Raw genomic sequence first — 23193 nt, 5'->3', positions numbered from 1 at the left:
CTTGTAGTAACCACATATTCAAAATCCCCACTTCTTTGCTATTCAAAGCAAATTAATGAAAGAAGATGACTTGAAGAAGTCTATTAAAATAAAGTTATCAAGATACAAACATTGCAGAATGTCAATGCAAAAATAAAAGGTTAATCTACTACTAATGGTGACTTTTCATTAAAAATGTGTCCTTTCCTCGTGTGTTTTTTCATTGAGCATGCAAGCAAGCTGTGCACCATGACACAAATAAGCAGTTTGAGGATACATGCTATTTGCTTATGACTCAATAGCAGCTACACAGAAACTAGGACGCCCTCTTGATATCCCAGTCCATGCCTTAGTTCTGTACACAGTACAGCTGCAGTTGTGTTTGCTCCTCTGCTACCAAAAGAAACCTTTTCTCAGTTTTAAAGGCTGCACAAATGACTAGAAACTGCAAACAATCTCTTCCTGTACAGTTTCCCCTGATTCTCTCTAAAATGAATGCTAGGTAAACCTTTGAAAACCTGGTGTAGCAGAGTGGAAAACACTGCTGACGTGGGGAGAGGACTCAGTAATATCTGAGCTTTGCCCTTCTGGAGCAGCAGTCATTTGCATGTACAAGATAGCTGATGAGTATCATCTGGAAAGTCCAGTCTCCCTTACGTTCCCTGGCAGACTTCCTGGAGATTTCATGATACACTGACTTCTCTCATCTAGGGGCAGTGCTGAATATACAGGATGCACATTCATCCTTTCTCCAGTCTTCATCAGATAAGCATGGTAAAGGGCACCTTGCATATTACTGACACTCTAAAAACCTACAGCAAAGTAAAGAAAAACACAAATCAAGGTAAGACAGCTGAGAAACTCAGATCTCCATCAAATGTCATAAAGCTTCATTTCCATTATGAAATATATAGCTCAAATATAATCAAATGCTTCTAACTTTATTTCTCTCAGTTACACAGTTTAACACTTAGCATAAACTGTTCATCTGACTGTTTTGTTGTAGGAACACACACACACATTGGAAAATAGTCATATGCCCAGTGTAGCATTGCCAGTAAAACCTCCTATGGCCACCTAGTGGCCTACATGGAATTGACCTATGAAAAATATTTAGTGAAGATCCTCTCATCTAAAAATAAAACAAAAAGTACAAGTTTTATAGCTTTTGCATATATTTGAGATATAAATACTAATTTGTTTGCACAGTACATCCTTTAACACAATTTGAGAAATAAAATGGGGGAGGGTGCAAATTTTATCTGAGGAAAATTAATAACAGAAAGCAAAATTAAAATGGCCCTTAAGGAAAGAAAAAAGAAATTGAGGGAGCAAAATGTGAATTGAATGAATGATCTGAATGAATAAGTAAGTAAATAAACAATCTGCAGTGTGGTTGCAAGTGTTATTAAATCTGGATGTGAGAAAAAATGGAAAATGGTACCATTAAAGAGAAAAAAACAGCTAAATGCTTGCATAGTATGAAATGTTATGGAAATTCACCTGTTGTCCCCATTTTCAATAACTTAAATGAATATCACTTAAAACAGCACACAGATTAAAGACATCTGTATATATTTCAGATTTCAATATTAATGCCAAAAATACATAGTATGATTTTACATAGGATTTATGCTACATTAGAACACTAAAGACAAACATCACTTGAGTATTAAATGAAACATTAAATATTAAATAACTGAAAAATAAAATAAAAAGTGTAAACACTAAACTAACTTGGGAATTTGCTATTGCAACACATCCAATGAAGTGGTTTTAAACAGTACAAAAAGATTAGATTTAAGTATGTTTCCAGTCTACTTGGAATACACAAAGCTCATTCCAGAAACCTTTTAAAAACTGGTCCAGGATCACACAGAACCTTCTTTCTCTTGAGCGCTATTTTTATTCCTTTACAGACTTAACTTGATACTGTTGTCTCTACCAATCTTTGCTTGCAAGGAGTACTCAACAGTAAAATGAATACTTGACTTTGCCATTGTTTGCTAGCATCTTGGTGAAAACTGAGGATTTGTTGGAGATTCAGTGTAAGATTTGAGTTCATATGCAGCGCCGCTATCAACTTCCATGGATTTCCGAGAGAATAGGAGCCTTACATCTCTGTGGAGGTAGATCTTTCCAGATTTAGAACTCTGGAACCTGAAAAGATACAAATATCTGTATTACCTAAACCAAAATAATAATATTTAAAAATGATTAAATAAAATGCACTCTTAAAACATTTAAGGCCAAAACACATTTGAACAAACAAAATTAGTCAGTTAAAATGAAAAGAGAAAGAATATCCTAACACCTTCATTCTGCTTTGTTTCTTTTGACATTTAAAGGTTCTCTTCCTGATCACCAATGCAGTGCACAGCTTTAAAAATGGCATGGCATATTTGAGTTCACACTGCTATTATGTACATTGTAGACTAAAGTCCTCAGAAATCAGGAATGGCAAAAACTGCTCTTCAGTGAGCACTCCTAAAAATGTCCAAAGGGTGGCCTAAGCACACACAAAAAGGAATTTTCAACTATGTACAAACTGAATATGCATTTCAGTTCCAGCAATCATATAGACAGATCTCATTGCTCTTTTTATGAATGTAACACCAGGAAGTTTACTACTGCTTTATACCACACTCCAAATATAAGAACTTGTCTTGAGAAGCAGTCAGTGCTGGGATCTCTGCAGGCAGACAGAATTTTTTTTGCACAGACTAGGAAACATTTCTAAGAGACTGCAAGTTCACTGGCCCAGTCACCAAGCAAACAGTGGTCAGTTCCTCAGCCCATTCATCTTTTATGCTGCAGCTAAACACCCTAATTTAGGTCCTCCAAACCTGCAGGAATGTGCCAGTTCCACTTCCCCTAGGTATTAACAACTGTATATAGGGAGACAAGATCTGCATTTCAGAGAACTGTATTCTATAGTTTTCATGTCACAGAGCTCTCCGATTTCCTTCTCTCCTCCATGAAAGGCAGAACAGCCTAAGGAACATTTCTTACAGCAGCTGAATTTATGTCAGTACCACTATGCCACAGCGACAGAGAAATGCTGTTGCTGCTGCAACAGAAACAGAAAAGCCATTGCTGTTGTCACAACAAGATGATGCCATGGCAAAGGCTGAGAGAGCAGTGCATGCTGTGTTATCATGTGTTACAGTTTGCACAGATTTTTAATAGGCTTGTACATATTGACCCCCTTGAAGCAAAAGCAGTATCTCTAGAATAAACCTATTCAAAACTGGACTGAAATTCTGAACAGCAGGAGAAAGACAAGTGCAGAAGATCCACCAAGGCTTCATCATCTGAGGAAGGCAAGTTGCAGAAATGGATTCTGTGGCACTGTTCTGTTCAGAGGAGTGGTGCAGAATAGCCTGTAGTCATCCCCACAGCCAGACAAAGGAAAACTCTGTTCTCCTAGATACAGCTGTCAAGGACATTAAATGCAGCAGGGTCCAGCAGAATGCTCCTACTGGCTCCCACAGAGATCTCATCCATCACTATTTATTTGCACGGTGCTGTCAGTGTGAAAGCCCTTTACCTGACAGGCAAAAGGGAGAAGACACTATCTTAAGAGAAGACTGTGGAGGAGAGCACAAGGAAGAGTGAAAGACACAAGGGACAAAGCAACCACCACAAACAGTTAACTCAGAATCTAGCTCATAACACATTTTAAAAAGAAAAAAATTAGTGAAAGGTCTATTGCAGCAAAAGTATGATTGAAATTAATTCCTATAGATCTAGTTATCAAAGCACCATCATAAAATAGATCTCAAGCTCCCATTTCACACATGCATCTTTCAAAAGAATTATTAGATGGTCTATTTTTAAACTTCTCAAGTTTGCTCTTTTCTATGAGTGATAATCCTGCAAGACTCCCTTTGCTCAGTAAATAGTGGTTCCCTGCAACATGACTTTTCTGAGCATGACATTTCAGGAAGATTGAAGAAGGATAAGTGTGCAACAGCAGCAAAGTTCAAGGGATTCTTCTCATCTCTGCATCCCTTACCTATTTTTTTTCCTTTTCTTTTAGACAGGTCTAACCTAGTAATTGGAATTTAGAAGTGTTGATTTTTATACATGCAAATTCATTTGAATAATCGAGATAAGCATTCCATACATCCTTGCAAGGTGGTGATGGAGTGGCCAGCATGGGACTGACTGGAGCTGTGGCAGCTCCAGTTTTGTGTAAAGAAATTAAAAAATCACAACACAACCAAGGTCTCTGACAGATGGTGTCCTAGGAACAGTAACAACAGACAAATACAGGAATAATTAAACACACAAATATCAGATGCTAGAAAGTCTGGCAGAGGAACTTTACTGAAGAAATGACAAATACAAGCACAAAGTCCCTATATGTATTTTGTAGGCCATCACAATTCACAAAGAACAGAGTCATGCACAGAAACAGAATAATCCTGAAAAGCAGGATAATCATGAAAACATCTGTAGCAAGATGTGTTTTGTAAGTGAAAAACACTATACAACACAACCTATAAAATCTGTAACTAAAAGCATTAGGACAAGGATAACAATTTATAGATAAGAAAAAATGCTGAGAGACCAGAAATATCAAAAGCAGCTAGTAAATCAGTAATAGCAGGTACCTTCAGCTTCCACCAATAAAGGTGTATGTCACATAAGGACAGTATTTTAAAAGTTTCTCAACACCTTGAGGTATCCCTACTTTTTAACAACCAGTTTCAAGCTTACCCTGCACTGAGCCCTCAGTAACAACCCCTGTTTAGCTGTTAAGCAACAGCAACTATGCTCCATGCAATTCCTGGCATCGTGTCAGTAACTAAGGCTGTTGACCAAGCTTTAAAATCTTGAAAAATGCTGAGCTGTGGGCAGGTTAGCTGCTTAATTACTTTTTACAAGGGTGCCAGAACGTGACCTAGAAACCCACAGATGGTCATCATCCCCACAACGCCAGGCAGAAATGAGGCACAAGCAAAGCTGAGCTCACAGCTCTTATGCTCAAGTAGATTTAATTACAGGACAAAAAGTCATTGCTTCACATGCAAAGAAAAATTTATGCCTAAAGCATCTTCAAAAAACAACTTAAACTGCAGGTGCAACTCTTGGGGGTTTTTAATAATGAATAAAGCTCTGCTGTGTGTGCAAGCTACATTTGGTGTCCCAGTCCTGTAGCTGTGGGTACAAGTACAGTCTGATGGCATATTGAACAGAGCCTCAGCCACATAGAACTGCATGCAGAAGCTGCACACACAATAAATCTGACACTTTAAAGACTGTTGTAGAAAATCTGGCCGCCAGTGTTAAGCTCCAGACCTGTGCAAGCGTTTTTGCTGAATTACCACTTGAAAAGGAGCTTTCATAATGTGAGTGCTGACAACTGTGATTAAGGCCTGCAAGCAGATGCGACCACAATGCAGCTCACTGGTGGTGACTTCATTTGTTTTTTTAAACAAAATTTCAGTACGTAAGCCTAAGATACTTGTGCTCAATGACTACTGCAACTAAAACTGAAAGGCTGTTCTAAGTCAACTTGAGCAACAAACAAAAAGAAATCTGAATAGTTAAAACCTTTTAGGTTTGCATAACTTTTCAGTAAAGCAGGCTTGAGAAAACTTTGCTCCTTTTCAAAATGAAGCTTTAAAACCAATTTACACGAACTAATATACTACTAAGACTTTTTAAGCCCTCCTAATTAAAATCCATCTTTAGTAAAGAAGGCTACTACATGGACAACTGAGTCTTTTGTAAAACCATAAGTGCTCAGTATAATAAACCACAAGACAGATCAACATAAGCTACTTTAACATTTCAAGGAATTCTGCCATTCTTACATTATGAGAAAGGACCCACAGCTTGGGCTTATCACTGAAGAAAAAACTTGTGGCATACTCTGTAGTTTTTCACTTTCCAAAGTAAGCAGCTCAGCATCATAGTGATGATTTTGGTTTTCCCATCAGAAATGGATGCATTTCCAATTACACATTATAAACCCGTGAACTGATCCCTACCAGAGGTCTGAAAGCTGAGCTGAATCGTACAGATATCTCAAAATAAGAAGCAACAGAACTGCAACATTTTTGTCTCAGCAGGTATCAGAAATAGGAAGCTCTTAAAAAAGACTTCTAGCTGCATCAGATGAGAGAGCAGAAAGCAGGTTTGCCTTCAAATAAAAGTAATTCTTGATTCTGTCAACAAGAAATTTACAAACAACATTAAAGTAGAAACTGAAAGGGGACACATGACCACTACTCCTCAGGCAGGTATGCTAGACCCAGCTGGCCACAGATTTTACCCACCACTGCAGCCAAGGCCTGTCCCCAGTTCCTCTGCACACTCAGATCAACATCTGAGCAGAGCCATCTGTTGGGCTACACACTTTTTCAGAATTTGCCCCAAAAGAAAAATTTTGGAAGGTGGTTAGGTTGGACCTTGCAAGATAGTGTGGCCTGAAAGGCTGAATTTCAGAATGAAAACACTGCTCAACAGCCTTCTCATGACACTATTTTCACACTCCAGTAAACCAAAACACTTTTTATGACTGTCAACTTCCATTTAATGGCAGAGTCTGGCTTAGAATCTAGACAAGGTTGTGTTTGAAAAGTCTGCTGGATAGAAATCAACGCCACTAAATAAGAAAAATAATATGCACCAGAAATAATTGTAAAACAATAGAGAAGTGTAAGATATTTGATTTTGTTCTGCTTGCTCACTTCAGAATGTCAGCTGCTGGTGGTTTTCCAAGTGCTGCAGTGAAAGCATTGGGTCTGTGTGTACAGACATTTCTTACTACAAAAACACACACAAAAAGTCTGCAAACTGCAGGAGGACAGAGTACATCCATCATTCCCCTTTGTTTCCCACTGCAGTTTCCAGAACACCCCAAGAGCAGCAGCACAGTGTCTAGTTCCAGGCAGTGCTTTGTAAATCATTTAAGGAAGATTGAGTGAATATTTTATTAAGTGAAAGGCATCATCACCAGTATTGCATCATGAAACAGCCATTTACATTTTTTGCCACTAAACACTGTATTTTTAGGAGCAGCTCAGACCATTTTTCGTGTTATAAACTATTCTGGTGAAGAGGCACATGTGAAGCACACCTTCCCTTCAGTGATCCTTAGTTTTGGCTTTTGCTCATGTAACATGCACTTTCACTATTTCCTCTAACCTCAAAAAATGTGCATCGATTCAGCCAGAACAATTTCTCTCTCACTAAGAAAAGGTTTAAGCTTTATAATGCTATACAACATACTTTAATGCCAAGAGAGAGCTTTATGTTATATTTTAACTTGGTTTTTCCCAAGGACAACCCAAATTATTTATTACCTCTTTCTCCTCTACTGTCTAGCTTAAAGACCAAGTTAGCATTCTTTTATTTTATTTTTTTCTTTTCATTCTTTCTTATTTCTGTATACAGAAAGGCTGGCTGGGGAAGAAATTATGAGTTAAATTTTGGCAGATACTTTTTTATGGTTTTGGCTTGGGTTTGTTGGGAGTTTTTTGTTTTATTTTGGTGTTTTGACTTCAAGGAGCTTACCTCAGATGTATGAGGTAGCGTAGTAGCCTTTCTTCAGTCTGGTGGCTGTTTTCTTTATTGACATTTCGCTTGATTTCTCGTCTCACAGGAACAGAAAAAGTTCTTTGCCGTAGGAATGTTTGATGATTAGCTGGCATTTCTCTCAAGTCATAGATCACCACAAACATCTTCACCACAGTTTTGTTAGGGTTAAATAAGGTCTGAAAAGACAAACAGTTCAATACAATACTCTTTAGAGATGACAATTTTTTTTAAAAAGAACAACAAATCTAACCCAAACTCGATCTGTCAAAATAGTTATCTATGCACTTTGTTTCCGTGCCATACAGAAACATTTATGTAAAGACATTGTGAAGCCTTTCTGGTTTTCAACACTTCAGCTACCAGCAATTCCCATTTTAATGATATTATAATTATAATGCTAAACACAATCTAATCTGAATGAAACGCTAGTATATGACTACTCTTACTTTGCTAATCAGCATCCCCGTTTTTGTTTATTTTTCCAGTCAGCTTTTTGTCTACACTGTTTTCCAGACACAATACACTCGCAGGAAGCACAGTGGTGGGCTCCGCTTTTAAACCTGAAATTATGAATGTGTTATCATGGACTGGGTTCTTAAAATAAAGAGTCAGTTCACTGGTTCTAAGCAATGACTGTGATTTACTTCATGATTTTATTACAAAAGTAAAGGTGGTGTTAAAATATTACAAAAGTAGATACAATTATTCAATCTTAATTGCTTTAGAAGAATTTCAGGATTTGGACTGTGGCCTAAATACTTCCCCATCACTTTTTTAAAGCCACAGTGTCCCCAAGTATTCTGAATCTCCTGGAACTGGTTGTAAGACTCCTCAGAGCACAGAATTGTTCAAAGATTGGGAATATTTTTTGCCTCACACACAGATTTCTACTTTGAATTACAGAGATGCACATTTCCACAGCTAGCTTCATGCTCATCTCCAATAAACTCAACTCTGCATGACTTCCTTGATATTAGTGGTTTCAAGGCACCCTTACATGCTGAGTACGTACCACTTGTATTGTTCCTGAAGGCGGTACTCGATAACCCCTTTTGCCGAGGGACTCTAAAGTAATTACACCCTACAAAAACAAAACCAATATTTAAGTCACAGAGATAAACAAATCAAAATGTTCTAGTCATGTAATTGCATTTATTTGAAACATAATCAGTAATTTATAAAAACTAAAAATAGAGAAGGCAGTGCATTTACGATGCAGTTAAAAAATCAACACTAGGGGCCTTAAAGATACTTTGGCAGACCATTAAAAGCTGTGCAATAAGAGGTACGTTCTCCTGTTGAAACAAGATTCAAGTTTCCACATCTTCTCCACATCAGGGAGCTAGGACAAAACAGAGCTTTCTTTTCAAAGCAGCTGGGGGTTAAACCAAAAACATTTGTCCCCTCCTTTCCATTTCTATATCATCTACAGTCGCATCAATAATACTCCAAATCTCACAGAACTCATTTTTGCTTTTCAAAGGCAGCAGATGCATTTAACCTTCCATTCTAATCCAAACCTTAGGAAGGATGACGTCTGCTTTTGTACCAGCTGTGCCCCCCAGGCGCTGGCCACGCTGGGGGCAGTGCCACACGTCCGGGCACCCTGCAGGGCACCAGTGCCGCACCCCACTGCACCCCGGCACTTCAAAAACACCAAACAAACGCCCAGAAAAAGACCCCGCAGCAGAGAAACTAGCTGTACAAACAGAAACAATGTTTCTGATGATGGAGGCACTACACAAATGCTGTATTAATCCTGGGAGACTCAGCCATAATAGCATATTTGGAAATAGCATGTGGAAAAGCCTGAAACAATAAAACCCAGCTAGGAAAATAAGCAATGCTACTTTTAACCATTTGAGGAACATGAGAATCCCTTCACCTCCTAGAAAATCACATTAAATAATCTAGAAAGATGAAAGCAAAAGAATAGATACTTTTTGCAGTGGTAAAACATATACAAGTTTAAACTCAAAGCCATTACTTACACTCTAAGCAATTTTATTTTCTGAATACTTTCCAAAACAGAAGGTCAGAAATGGTAACTGCTATGAATTTAAAATTTAAATCTAAATACTGGGATACTCAGATGTTCATTGCTTGACTTCCCCATTTAAACAAACCCTTTACTGTATATTAGATAGATGCACACATATGAAAATCTCTAAAAATTGGACCTGTCATCTACGTAAAATTAAGGCTCCTTAACAGGCATTCAGAACAAATCCAACCTCTGATTCAATGCCAGCATACAAGACACCATTTTCTTTTTACAGAGGAGCACTTTTAGACACGCAAAGCCCATGTGGAACAGAATTAGCACCCAGAGACTGAGAACACAAACACTGCAAACATCAGCAAACCGTGCAGCCTGTGAGGGTGCTGAGTGCCACCACAGCCCTGGCAATATCTGCTTCAAAAGAAAGGGCTGAGTAACTTCCAAGTCTAAGGTCTCCATCAGCCCCTTGGCCTGCACCTAAGCCCCTCTGCAGAGTGGTTAGTTGCCCAGAGCAGCTGCTTGTTGGGACAACAAAATGTATCCCGTTAAGTCCAGCTATTGCCTCACTGCTATTTTAAGTTAGATGGATAAAAAGAGATGCTGGGGGTTGATCACTGCAGTGTGGGGGGAGACAAATACATTCAATAGCCCAAGATGAGAACAGCTAAATGGCGAGGCAGAGAAGTAGAAGGAAAATCACTGGTTAGGCAAAGGAAGAGGGACAGGAGAACTCTGTCATAGGCAGCTGAAAATAAGCCAGATCCCTGCAAATCTTTACTTTCTGAACCCTCTACTCACCAAGCTCTTGCTCTTCACCTCCACATATCAGAACTTATTTAAAATAAATCCAACCACACATTTACCATGTAAGGAGAGGGAGCATTGTCATCTGAAACGCTGTAGAATGACACTTCAACTGGCAGAGTCATGTGCGTGGGACAAAAGACTCCACTTGCTCCCACCTCTGCTGTGAAACCCTCCACGACACCGAGCGGGTCCAAGCGGAAATTCAGGACAGATTCCTGAAAAACAAAGCACACACGGCTTAGCTTGCAACACCTCAAATAAAACAAAGCATTACTTCTGTAATAAATTCTGTAATCAGGAAACAAGTGCAAAAGCCCATAGAGAACTTTATTGCAGCAGGATCTATGCTTGATTTTCAACATATACTTCTGAAAAATATAAATTAACCTGGGTTCTGTAACCTTCCCCAACAAATTCAACTCTGTATTTCACAAGACAGTACAATATAAGCAGTTGAGGCACTGGCTAATAGCTGCTGTTATTGGATGTGCTATATGAAGTGAAGAGCTGGAGCTTACACTTCAAACACATTCTGTTTAACACACTGATTTAATCCAGCTTTTGTGACATACTAAGTAGACTTTAAGAGTGAAATGTAAATCCTTTTTTCTAGGTAAGTACATTATAAACATGAACAATTACAGGTTATTAAATCTCATTTATGGCAACAGAACATCTTCTAACTTGACCGTAGTGGGAAACAAAGGCTTAAGCAACTCATTGTATTTGATTCTCGGAGACAGAAGATGTCTGGGGCATTAAATAAGTGCCTTTATAGCTGGAAATGAAAACAAATGTTATTCAATTCAGTTAGGAACTTTCACATTCTAATAATGCTGGAATTGTTCACAGTAATATACTTTTAAAAGCAGTACAGAAGAGCATTAAAAATACCACAAGAATTCTAGAGAATATGCAATACCTCAAAGTTTCCCAGAAGGCTCAGACTTGTTACTGGGGGAGCACTAGAACTTAGAAATGGTTTCCCATGGCTGTCTGGATCACCATCTTTGTTTATACATTGTTGTGGGCTATTAAAAAAAGACAGAATAAATATAAAGGATAAACACATTTGCTTTTGTCTTCTGGGTATAAGCAGCTCTAGAAAGAATAATTTACTTAGTGTACTACAAAATGCTGTCCTAAAGAAGTAACAGTTGAACATTTAAAACTTTATCAGAAGGTTTTCCAGTTAACTGAAAAAATATTTTTACCAGCTTTACATTACAAGGAGTAAAGACAACAAAAATTTGTTCTTTAGCTCCATTTGCAGGAATCAAAATATCGTATTTTCTCTTGTATGTGGGTACTTTTGTCTCATATTCTGAGATATATCTTATATTTCCAACATCAAACTACCATACCAAAAGCTGTTTATGTTACATCTATTAATGTATGAAAGGGCATGATTGGCCCTTTTTAAAAGTCTGGTTCTCTGAACAAGTGAAGACAAAATGCTTAACATGTTCAACACTAAGAACAAAATACAACACAAAAATAACATTGGTTTGAAGGAGAATCAACAATTACTAGCTTTTCTGTCTGAAAACTCAAGTGTATCTGACAGCATACCTACCCCTGCATGAGACAGAATTCATTCTGCCAGCAGCTCTCATTCCATGGCTATGTCCCAGAGCTGTGCTAACCTGGAAACTCCCAGAGCAACTCAGCTGCTAAGCCTTGTATCAAAATAAGGATTCTTTTGAAAGCAGTTTTTGGCTTTGCTAACATGCTTTGATTTTGCATATAAATATATATATACACATTATGCCTCCCGCAAAAATCTCAGTGTTTCTGGTAAATAAAACATACCTTCTTGCAGACAGACATTTCAACAGTGATGAATCCAGATCAAAGCACCCAGACTGTGTTTTCCTTTGAGGAACCTCAACAAGGAAAGAAGATGTTAATTTGAAAACTGAACTGCTACCACAGACAATTTTGCCAAGTATGCACAATTTGCCAAGAATTTTCATGACATTACAAAATTACAAAAACAGAGCAGAGAATGTAATTCCTATACATTTTAAACTTAGTGAAGAAAGTTCTAGAATTATTAATGATGAGACTGGAAATTCTGATTAACAGGAAGTATTTCAATAAAGACATTCAGGAAGCTGATGTCTCTTTGGACCAGGACAGAATATTACTAATAAACAGGCTGTAACAATTTCCATCCAATTTCCCTGAAAATATGACAGCCTTTACAGGCAATGAAGAATAAAGCACATCATGTGTTGACTACAGGACATCACTACTTCAGTAGTTTTAATAGGAACTGCCTGTTTTTTAAAACTCCAAACAACCTACTGAGAACTGCAACACTTCCCCAGTGTCTGCCTTATCACTGCAGCTTTGTTCACTAAGTCATTCCATTACACCTCTGGTTACTGAAGAACATACAGTACAAGCTGTTCACAGAAACAAAGGCTTTGGAATAATGGGCAACCAGCTGTTAAAAAGGAACACAAAACCTCCTAAAAGATAAAATGTTAACTTACGCTTAAAACACTGATTTTCCAAATGCTTTTTGTGCTCTAAAATAGCACCAAAGCATTGTTTCCATCTATTTCTCAATTTAATGCCACCTTTTGCTAATCTTGATATGATCTCAACAGTCTTTAATATTTTCTTCTCCAAAATTACATTCAGTCTAATTTACATGTTAACTCTCATTTAAGCATTAATTTCCACTCATAAGAGTATTCACTACGACACAAAGTAAATACACACCCTTCACCTAGGTATTTTGTCAGATTTTATACCATGCACAGAGATTAGAAGAACAAACAGTCCCTTTCTCACTAAAAGAATTTCAAGAATAACTTACAGGACTGGAAAGCAGAGGCAGTCCAGTTCTGGGATGAAAAGCCTTGGTTGAAGTTCCATCCAGGGATCGAAAATTGTGTTTCCGCCAGGTATTTGTGTGTTTTAGAGGTGGTGCTTTCTGCCAGCAAAACAAATTTACTGAGGTTACCAGTGGGATATTTCAGTGACCTATCATGGTAATGCTCCCTTGCTGAAAGGGAGAAGACTCCTGACCCAGGTGGATCTACATCACACTAGCACAGGATGAAACACTCAGTAGAAATTCCCCTTGACTCCATCTACAGTTACACAGCCTGCCCCTAACAGATCACATTCCATACTCAGATGGTGTATTTCTACAAACCAGGATGCCTCACTGCCCAGGGAAACATCATCCATAACTCTGTCACCATGAGGGGAATAGGACAGTTAGTCATTCTCCATGTTAAACTGATGGATTTTAGGGGAGGCACCACCGGCCAAATTACCCCATCACACAGAATCATCTGACAGGTCACCTTGTCAGCTAGGCCATGGCACTAAATTGTTTCTTGAACACCTCCAGGGATGGTGACTCCACCACCTGGGCAATCCATTCCCATGCTTAACCCTTTCCATGAAGAAATTCTTCCTGAGTTACTTCAGGCCAAGACTACAATGGTAATATGCTGCTACCTGCAAGGTCAGGCTGAAACTCCGCTTCATGCTGGCTCTTAGCAGAGAGAGGGTACAAGCTGTGTGACAAAGGGCAGCTAGAGGAATTATTGTCAGTTCCCGTACGGACTTACCTGTACATCTGGGTTCTTCTGCCGCTCACACTTAACCACATTGTCTTCTGCAGGTTTCTTCTGAGAAGTGCTTTGAAAATCAAGGCCTGTTGGGTCTTCATTTTCATCATGTGCAGATTTTGTTTTATCTTGTTTGGTTTTGGTTTTGAAACTGTCATGGTCTTTATTTAAATAATTTTCAATACTAACAAGTTGTGTATTTTGCTCATAAATAATTGGTTTTTTGGAGTCTCTGTCTAAACACTTGAGCTCATTTTTGTGCAAAGAGTCAGATATCGGTATCACAGTTGCTTTTTTTGTACCTTCAAGTATTCTGCATTTTTCTATCTGTAAATTATTAAAACTGTCTGTGCCATTGTTCTCACTAACAACTGTTCTTTCTTTAAGTTTATTTGTGCAAATCTGTTCATCAATGCTGCTGGAATTTGAACCCTGTTTAATTCTATTGGTTATCTGGTCTTTCTGTGCATAACCAGAATGTATTTCCAATTTTTCTGGAATTTCAGATTTGTTTTCTTTAATACATGATGATGATATGTGAATGCTACTAAATGCATGAGAAGTTTTATTTGAAGTCTGATGAAATGAATTTTGGACAGCTTCACTGGGTTTTGCTAAAACCAATTTTCTTCTTGCTTGGACTTTTAGAGAAGTCTTCAATTCTCCATCAAACCTAGGACTGATAGGGGTATCAGGTGTCTTTGTCCCCGATTTACTGCCGTCTTCTAACAACGAAAATTTTGATTTAGCAGAAGAAACAGAAGACTGTTCCTTGCCTTTCTTCAGCAAATTTTCATCTTCATATGTACTTCGGAAAATTTTTGACGTGACTGGACTAGCCTCATGCACTTTGAATGGATGTCCAGCAACATGGGAAGTAGCTGGATCACAATGAATCAAGTGCTGGGCAATCCTTGCTATCACCTCCTGCCGCTCCTGGAGCAGGGAATCAATCAGGGGGTTACCCTCTCCTGCCGACTGACGGCCACCGTGGTTCCCTGGAACACGGGCATTGAGCAGGGTGACCTCTGGCACTGCTCTAGTTTTGCCTTCATCACCATCCTCCTGTATTGCATTGTCTAAGTTGGCAGCAGGAACAGGGGAGCTTTCCTTGCTTTTCCTTGGCAAGTTTTCCTCTTCGAAAGTGCTCCGAAAAGCTTTTGGTGTAGCTGAGATGTTTTCATGTGTGGTGAATGGACGCCCAGCAACAACTGGTGAAGTAGCTGGATCACAGTGAATCAAGTGCTGAGCAATCCTTGCAATGACTTCTTGTCGCTCTTGAAGTAAAGAGCCTATCAAAGGATTGGTTTCTCCTGTGGGCTGATGAGAGCAATGACTATTTGAAACACGGGAATCGACCAGAGAGTAAGATTTAAAAGTTCTGACCGGTGTTTCATGAGACTGTGTCTTATTGTCTGCTGTGGCATTATAGCACTGAACTTTAGACTGCGATGCCCCAAAGTCAGATCCAAGTCCAGTAGATGGATAAAGCTTCAAATTTCTAAAAGATGTAGTAAATTCAGGCATCTTTTTTCCATTAAGTAGGCCTTCAGGTGTCACTGTCCATGTCTGTTTCCCACGAAAACGCAGGGGACTGGAAGTACTGCATTGCTGAGCAGCACCGGGATCGCTGCGCTGATGGAACTTACGCTCTTGCATTTGCTTTTCGTAAAAGCTAAGGTTGGTGTGAATACTACACGTCAAAACTGGGTAGTTGGATTGCCTGGGCAAGGACTGGACGCTGACCCTCAAGGCCACATTGTGAGAAACATTAGGAACAGGAAAGACATGCTCAGTGGGTGTCTGGGAGAACGTCCATTGCAAGTCCACATCTGCAGCGCTCACCCTGAAACAATACCAAAGGGCATTTACAAAAACAGCTGCATGAAAAGTTTTAAATTATCTACTTTGTAACAAATATCTAAGGAAAAGCACTAGAAACATCAGCAACTGCTGTACTTTGCATAGTACACAAATCCTATAGAACCAGGCCAACAAAATGTCACCTTCTAAAAGCAAGCAGGAAACAGGAGAGAAGAATGATTTCAAGACAAGCTACAGCAATCTGCAAACAGCAAGGAGCTTTTTTCCACTGCAGACGTACCTGTACAGGATGTTTCGGGGAACAGCACCATGTGAAACACTCAGCCACGCGCTCAGCTGAGAGAAGAAAACAAAGGAGCGAACAGCCAGTAAAAGGGTCTTCTCTTCTATAAATCGATCTCCACTCCTAAGCATTTGAAGACAGACACATGAGTGTTGGTAAGAATCTTCAGAGATCTATTAGAACATTGTCAGATCTTTGGTCAGAAAATAAAATATAGCTAAATCAAGCAAAGCAAAAACTCCTCAAACATTCTGAAGTTTCCAGAGCCTGATTTGTTCTTATACACATGAAAAAATTTGACATAACATATATTACATGTTACCATTTGCAGCCAGGATCATTTCATACTCTGCACTGCACAATGGACACTGCAGAAATTTTGAGTATAAGATAACTAAAACTGAAATGCTTTGATTTCACTAGCAAACAGTGGTTTTCTTAGATCAGTCCTCATGGCAAAGATCCAGCTCAAAAACACTGATTACTTTAAGGACCTAAATATGACAAAATTCTTGCAATTATCAACTAATGCTCATATCCAACTTACTGTCGAGGAACTGGCTCCAAAATCCACCTTTCTAACAGCAATGCATCTTGTTTGATTGCAGGATCATTTAAATCATTCCCCTCTGTGGTGGGCCCTTCATCACTATAGCAACAGTCTGGAAGTAGCATCACTTCTACCATGATTGGAATATTGTTCTTCCACAGAAGCATAACCTCAGATCTGGTTCGCCTGGCCTGACGACACTGAGGGAAAGCAAAATGTCAACACACATTAGCCATAAAAATATTAGCCAGATTTAAATGCTATTTAAAAGCACATTCCAAAACAGGGTAAAGGTCAAATTCTGTTTGGTTTCACCAAATCAGAAATAAGATTCCAGAGATATTAAACGAAAAAATAATTAACACCTCCTTTACAGTTGCCATTTGAGCAACTTTCTTTAGGAAATTTAAAAAGCTTGTAAAAATGCATTTCCCCAACCACTGCACTTCGCTACCTTGTAGTTATCTCCACAAGGCACCCTCTTGGGTAGACAGACTCAAGCAGTATCTTTATAAATTCTGTATCTTGGAGCAGGCTAATTTCTGCATGAATATGACTTAAATTCCCACAGTACTTAAGAACTTTTATTTGAGAGATGGAATGCTCCAACCTTACTCCCAAACAGCCTGGCTAAATTTGATGTGCTTGTGTTTTTTGTATCACTAACTTTTCCAGAACACCTGGAAAAGCAAAAAGTTAGGCAAGCAAGCCTACATTTTCTCAAAAGAAACCCCAGACCAAGAATACTAAGTATAGTGCTTGTCATTTGCATAATAAAGATTCAAACAGGCACTGCATTCAGGTAGTGTGCAGAACTTCATGTTCAAGAATAAAAGGCTTAATGATCTCTCATTTTAAGGACAGATCTATTATTAGCAGGATACTGAATTACACACTCATTTAAATGAAGGACTGCCAGAAAGCCATTGTTACTCATGCTGAACTGTGAACCCACTGTGGGGCTCTTGGCTGACTTTAACCACAGGAGCAAGGATCTGTGACATGAAATGGGTACCACCACCATACCTGAGCCAGTTTGTCGCTGCATTCATGCTTAGTTGTTGGTGGCTGACTGGACTGTGCTGGTGGGCAGTGAAAGCCCTCTGTCCTGCCCTTGATCGAGTACTCTGGTGTCCGGCCCTCAGTGATCAGCAGGGCCAAGGAGACCAGGAACTCCTCAGCTTCATACTCAAAGTATTCATCCAAAGTATCTGCCATTGCAAAAAGACAAAAATTAATTACATTTGCTGTATAACAACTGTTGGCTGACCCTGCAGTTTGTTTCAATTACACTTGAAATGAGAGTGGGCTATCAGAAATGGATCTTTGTGTCAGACTGGCTGCATTCCCCATAAAACCGACGACTCCCCACTCCAGCACCACAAAACAACTTTCCTTATCTCGTAATGTTGTCACTACAAACAAAGAACTTTGTTTTTCTACAGCTTTTCTAGAAGACAAAAGGTTTCCTGGGCTCTTGTGGGAGAAGTCTAATGACAGTATGACTTGGCATTGTTATTATCATCTGACAGATGGAATAAGAAGCCACAATATATCATAAAGTAGATTAAAAATTGAAGAAGAAGAAAAAGAAATATTTATTTCTATTATGGAAAAAGTGGGACACAATGTTCTTTAAGATTATTATTGCAAGTCCCTCCTGTTGAGAGCAAGGCTTACTTCAGAGGTCCATTTTTAGTTACCACTAACACATAGGAAATGTTCTGAAGAAACATACAGACTATTCATTGTTTTGTACCACGGTCAGTCTAAACTTGTGCAAAGAATGAAAACTCAACAAGTCTCTGTAGACAAAGCAGCAGCTGGCATTGCTCTCCATGAAGAGCCCTGGCACACTCAGTTCCTGCAGAGCTGAGGCACCATTTTATGGTGTTTTATAGAGCACCCTTCTCCTCCTCCTCCCTCATCACGAGGATGTCACCCATCATTCAAACAGATTTAAGTACAACCAGATCATGTCGTTCCCCTCACTGCTTCAAAACACTTCAAGTTTCAAAATTATTTAATTACTGAAGAGGTTACAGAAAACTCTCTTTTCCATGAAAGCTAAAATACATTCCCTTCAAAGTCTATTTTAAGAGCAGCAAAGAAAAGCGGGTGGAGGCAGGGCTGCCAGCAGTTCTTTACCTTTATTTTGATGCTTTAGGGTAACAAAAGCACCTGACATCTTCACAATTTTAGCTTAAATGTCCTATGTCATCCACCAAAACTGCCACAGGGAGAGAGTTAATTTCTATTCACGTTTCAATTATCATGCACAAAATACCTTTCAGAAGTCTTTTCTGTCCTGGTCTCCTAATAGCAGAGCATTTGGCAAACACTGCAGGCAGACTTGAGAGATGGATACAAGAATGGATGCATGAAACAAAAGCTCCAATTAAACGTGCAATTATCTGCATATGCAAATCATGAAGTGTGTAAAACTAGCTTTTGCATGTACATATTTGCCTAGCCCAGGCTTGTACACCATGGACCCCAGGGCTTAGAGACTATTTGAAGGGATCTACACAAGCTAAGTAAGAGAAGTCAGCCCACTGCTGAAAAAGAGCCAGAGAACAGATGAATTACCCTGGAGGACTCCATATGGCATGTGAACAATACATTAATTCACCTGGCATAAGTTTAAATGGTCATTCACCTGATGGATGGCAAAAAATGTCTAATAAAGGGTGCATGAAAGATTAAAGGAATGGTAAATAACAGAGAAGACAAGCCTCTTAGGTAGTGATATGAGTCACCTACAAAATTAGGGACCTGCACTTTTTTTCCAGCTGGAAGTCTGGTAAACAATAGGCAAGTCATACTTGGGAATAGGAAAATGGAATTTGGGAAGATTCTGAAAAGGATTTGGATATACAACACACACAAAAAAAAATTGCAGCATTATCTTGCTGCTAAGTTCATCTTTGTATGTCCAAAGGCCATGTTGATTTCAAGAAAATCACAGCAGGAAGGATCACTACTGGAGTATTTCGCCTACTCTGACATAGAAGTTCAAATATCTAGAAAGTGTTCAACGGGAATGAAATTAATTTAAGCAAGAATTGTCTCATGCTTAGCAGACTAAACAAAACTAATTCATCCCTACAAAAATCTGCAAGAAGAATTGGTTTTAGTTAAAATATGTTAAAACACATATGATATTTAGGAAAAATTGTAAAGAGAGTGTGATCAAAATTAGCACAGCAAAATGTGATATAGCACAGTAAAATGTGATACCTGAAAATTTACACTAGAGAATTTTAAGTGGCAAGTACCAGTAAAACAGACATGCCCTAATTATCATTAGCAGCTTACCAGATGAAGCAGTAGACTTTCTATTATTTAGCTCTCTTTTTAAGAAGCTAACCCATATGTTATTAAAATCTTTTGGACTTGACACAAATTAATGGACAAATCCTATGGCCTGAGTGCTTCTGCTGAGCAGTTAGATTTAGGTAAAAAAAAAAACCCCACCCCTTTTTTGCATTAAAGACCTCTGATACCAAAGCTTACACTGCATACCTAAAGTGCTCAGTGCCCTCACAGAGCTGTCACAGGTCACTACAAGGCATGGACAGTTTAAAATGTTCAGATGAAAGACCCAGTGAACAGAAAATAAGCAAGATCTGGTGAATAAAGCCAGGTACATATTCTGAAACAATCAGCACTCAAGAATCAGATTACATACACAATATTGATTTATGTAAACAGATAAAGCTCACTTCCAAGTTCAATTTACAAATACTGCCTGTGTTCCTGTATCATAACTATCATTTCAGACGCCAGTTTCTTGGCTTCAGAATGGAAGAGAAGGCCCAACTAGCTAAAGAGACATATTTATATAGTTATATTGGCTGCAGTTACAAAAACACCACATTGCTTCAAAATAAAAATGACATCACTAAAAAGCCCCTGCTGAACTAGGAAATGCTGCAGCATTATAAAGACAGGGCCAGTACTTTAAAATTATGTCAGCAAGGTAATCAACCAGTTATTTGATCTGGACTTAAAAAAAAAATATTAAAGCACAAACAATAGCAAGAGTTATCAAGAAATATATTTTTTCCTACAAAGTTCATGAAGCATAATATCTTTTTGTAGCTCCATTAGATTTATATATAATTTAGCAACTTCTAAGAGTTTTGATAAAGAAAAAGACCCTACAACCATTGAGAGGCCTGGTAATTGTTCCTATACAACAGACACAGATGATGCAAGTTGATGCAATTGAGGACAAGGGTGGAATGACATTTATAGAAACAGCAAACTCAGTGTTTAGTTAAAAAAAGTCTTACTGTGTGTGTGCTGTAACTGTTTGGTTTTGTGTATGAATCAGCCCTAGGACACATCATATATTGTGTATAGAATAAACTCAATCCTATAACCTGACTACACGACTATGGCTCTTGTTCTGCTTCATTTCTAGCACTGCAACATGCTAAGTATATAGCATAAAATATGCATCTCTGCACTGTCTGGGGTTTATTCTCCTTAAAACAGAAAAAAATTCAGTTATTTGACACAAGAAAATAAGAATTAAAGTAATAAGGTACTACAGCCCTCTAACCAATACATTGAAATTAAAGGTTATTGACCAGGTGGGCACAAGAGATAGCAGCAGGTGTCAGACCACTCTAGAAGGAAGAAAGAGAAATTTAAATTTAGACTGAAGGTACTGTACATAGTGCAAAACATACAATACTGGAGAACTGAATATACAATACTGGAACTTTGTTTTCCTTTGCCTCCTGCACATATCAACCTCAATAAAGACTGATTTTCTACACCTTCTCAAAAAACAGAAAATCCCATTTAACCAGAAATGTCAGAGTCTTCAAATCCTTGTCCTCCTCCCTCCACTACACACAGATGCATGAGCACTGGAATACAGAACAAAAACCCACAATCCACCCCCCAAAACTGAAATTGGCTCACATCCTGAAACACCAATTAAGGTTAGTTATGTGGTAGTAGGGATTCACAAATCCACTTAACTGTAACCCAAGGACTCTCTGAAAACTTCAGTTAATTGAGTTATGCTTAGCTGACTCCTTTCCCAACTAGGTCACGCTTGTGCAGACCAACTCCCTTCCCTTTCCTATCACAGTTTTTTCTGTCGTAATTACAGAAGATGTTTTCCTGAAATACATGTTTTAGAAGAGCATTTAATCTGTTTTCTAGGCTTAGGCCAGGAAACAAAGACATTTGGTATCACGTAACCCGTTGTGTTCCAGGTGCCACCAGAAGATGCACCTGGGAGCTGCTACCCTGTCCTGCCTGGGCACAGCAAGGCAATAAAAGGCTCCAGCAGAGCCTCTCCTGCCCTTGCTACCCTCCCATCATGACCAGGCTGTGATACAATCACAATCTCTCTTAGTCCATGCTTATTGTATTGTCCTAAAACCTCTCATACTGCACTGCTCACCACAACTGTCTACCAAACTTGCCCTCTTCTCAGAAAAAGAGCTCATTTTTGCACAGAGACTTTCTTCAAAGAAAGACAATTTAGTTCAACTGAAAGCCTGACCTTTACTGATTAAGGGCTACTTCCTTTGAGAGTCCATGAAACAACTAATTATTGCCTTTAAATACACTCTGCAACAGCCCAGACCTTTCCTGGAAAATCTTTAGACACCTGTAATGGATTTTGAAGGCCACTGATTAAAAGTAATCACATTCCTATTTTACTTAGAAAGGTGAAACCCAGTAAGCAAAATACTTAACAAAATATGGACTGCATGGTGCAGCCTGTCGGGATTCCCAGCTGATGCAGCCCTGCTCCTGCCCTGCCCAGTGGGCACTGTGGCATGGCTGCCCACATCTGCTCTCTCCTTTTCTCAAAGACTAAAAGCATGGCTTATGTACTTGGATTTCTTTGTTGTGCTTTCAGTACAGGCAGTCCCTAAGGAGACGCTTCAGTCCAAGGGTCCCATGGCAGGAGAGTCAGGCACACTGGAGGAGAAGTGGCTGCACTGCCAGAACTCAGAACCCATCACCTCTCAGCAAGGGCAGTGCCCTGCATTGAAAAAATTACAGCAAAAGCCCTTCCTGCAAATCAATCAGCTCTGAATAAGTTTTATTATCTTGCTATTCCAAGAAACAGGTTAAAGGTACTTCCACATTTTAAGAGTAAGGCAGGGGTTCAAGAAACTACTGTAAAGGAAATGAAACACAATGTAAACCTTTGACTAACAGCTTCTCTTCTGGAATTAGAAACACCTACGGATGCTTTAGTTAACTAATTCCACGTTGTGCTTCACTTCAAAAGAAAGTTGCCCTTGAATCCCCCAAACTCAAGATTCTCTAAATGAGCAGTCATGTTGTGTCTGCATATTACAAACCCATAATTATATCTGAAGTCACACGCTTCAAAAGCTTTGCAATATTAAGAGTTTAGGTATAATTTAAGCTATCAAGAGTTAAAGTTATGAGATGGCCTACTTTTTTCAAGAAACAAGCTATTAGTTACTTAAACTCAAGGAAATGCAGTGAACTGGTTACCTTAATTTAGGAATAATCCTATACAGATTGATACACATTGCCAACCATCTTACATTCCTATGGGTCAAGATCTTTGAGCTCAGGGGCAGTTATT

The 23193-nt window shown here is 38.8% G+C and overlaps 1 protein-coding gene across 6 annotated transcripts in view; it reads right to left on the bottom strand.

Moving 5' to 3' along the window:
* Positions 1-899: 899 nt before the first annotated feature.
* Positions 900-23193, bottom strand: part of FAM214A (family with sequence similarity 214 member A) — a 47157-nt gene continuing 24863 nt past the window's right edge. For 5 of the 6 annotated variants that reach the window (XM_041418812.1, XM_041418811.1, XM_041418813.1 and 2 more), the window contains 11 exons: positions 17622-17806; positions 16593-16795; positions 16043-16168; positions 13939-15784; positions 13173-13289; positions 12155-12228; positions 11265-11373; positions 10399-10557; positions 8546-8614; positions 7510-7709; positions 900-2139 (listed from right to left, as the gene is read on the bottom strand). In XM_041418812.1, the coding sequence (XP_041274746.1) occupies positions 1986-2139; positions 7510-7709; positions 8546-8614; positions 10399-10557; positions 11265-11373; positions 12155-12228; positions 13173-13289; positions 13939-15784; positions 16043-16168; positions 16593-16762 (3024 nt within the window). In that variant the 5' untranslated portion in view covers positions 16763-16795; positions 17622-17806 and the 3' untranslated portion in view covers positions 900-1985. Of the gene's footprint in view, positions 2140-7509; positions 7710-8545; positions 8615-10333; positions 10558-11264; positions 11374-12154; positions 12229-13172; positions 13290-13938; positions 15785-16042; positions 16169-16592; positions 16796-17621; positions 17807-23193 lie in introns of those variants that run through there. The other variant, XR_005953723.1, reaches the window with a different exon arrangement.

Source organism: Onychostruthus taczanowskii, unplaced genomic scaffold (assembly GCF_017590055.1).
Source record: "Onychostruthus taczanowskii isolate IOZ18803 unplaced genomic scaffold, ASM1759005v1 scaffold6, whole genome shotgun sequence".
NCBI lineage: Eukaryota > Metazoa > Chordata > Aves > Passeriformes > Passeridae > Onychostruthus > Onychostruthus taczanowskii.
The sequence above is the reverse complement of the archived record's forward strand: the minus strand, read 5'-3'. Positions and strand labels throughout refer to the sequence as shown.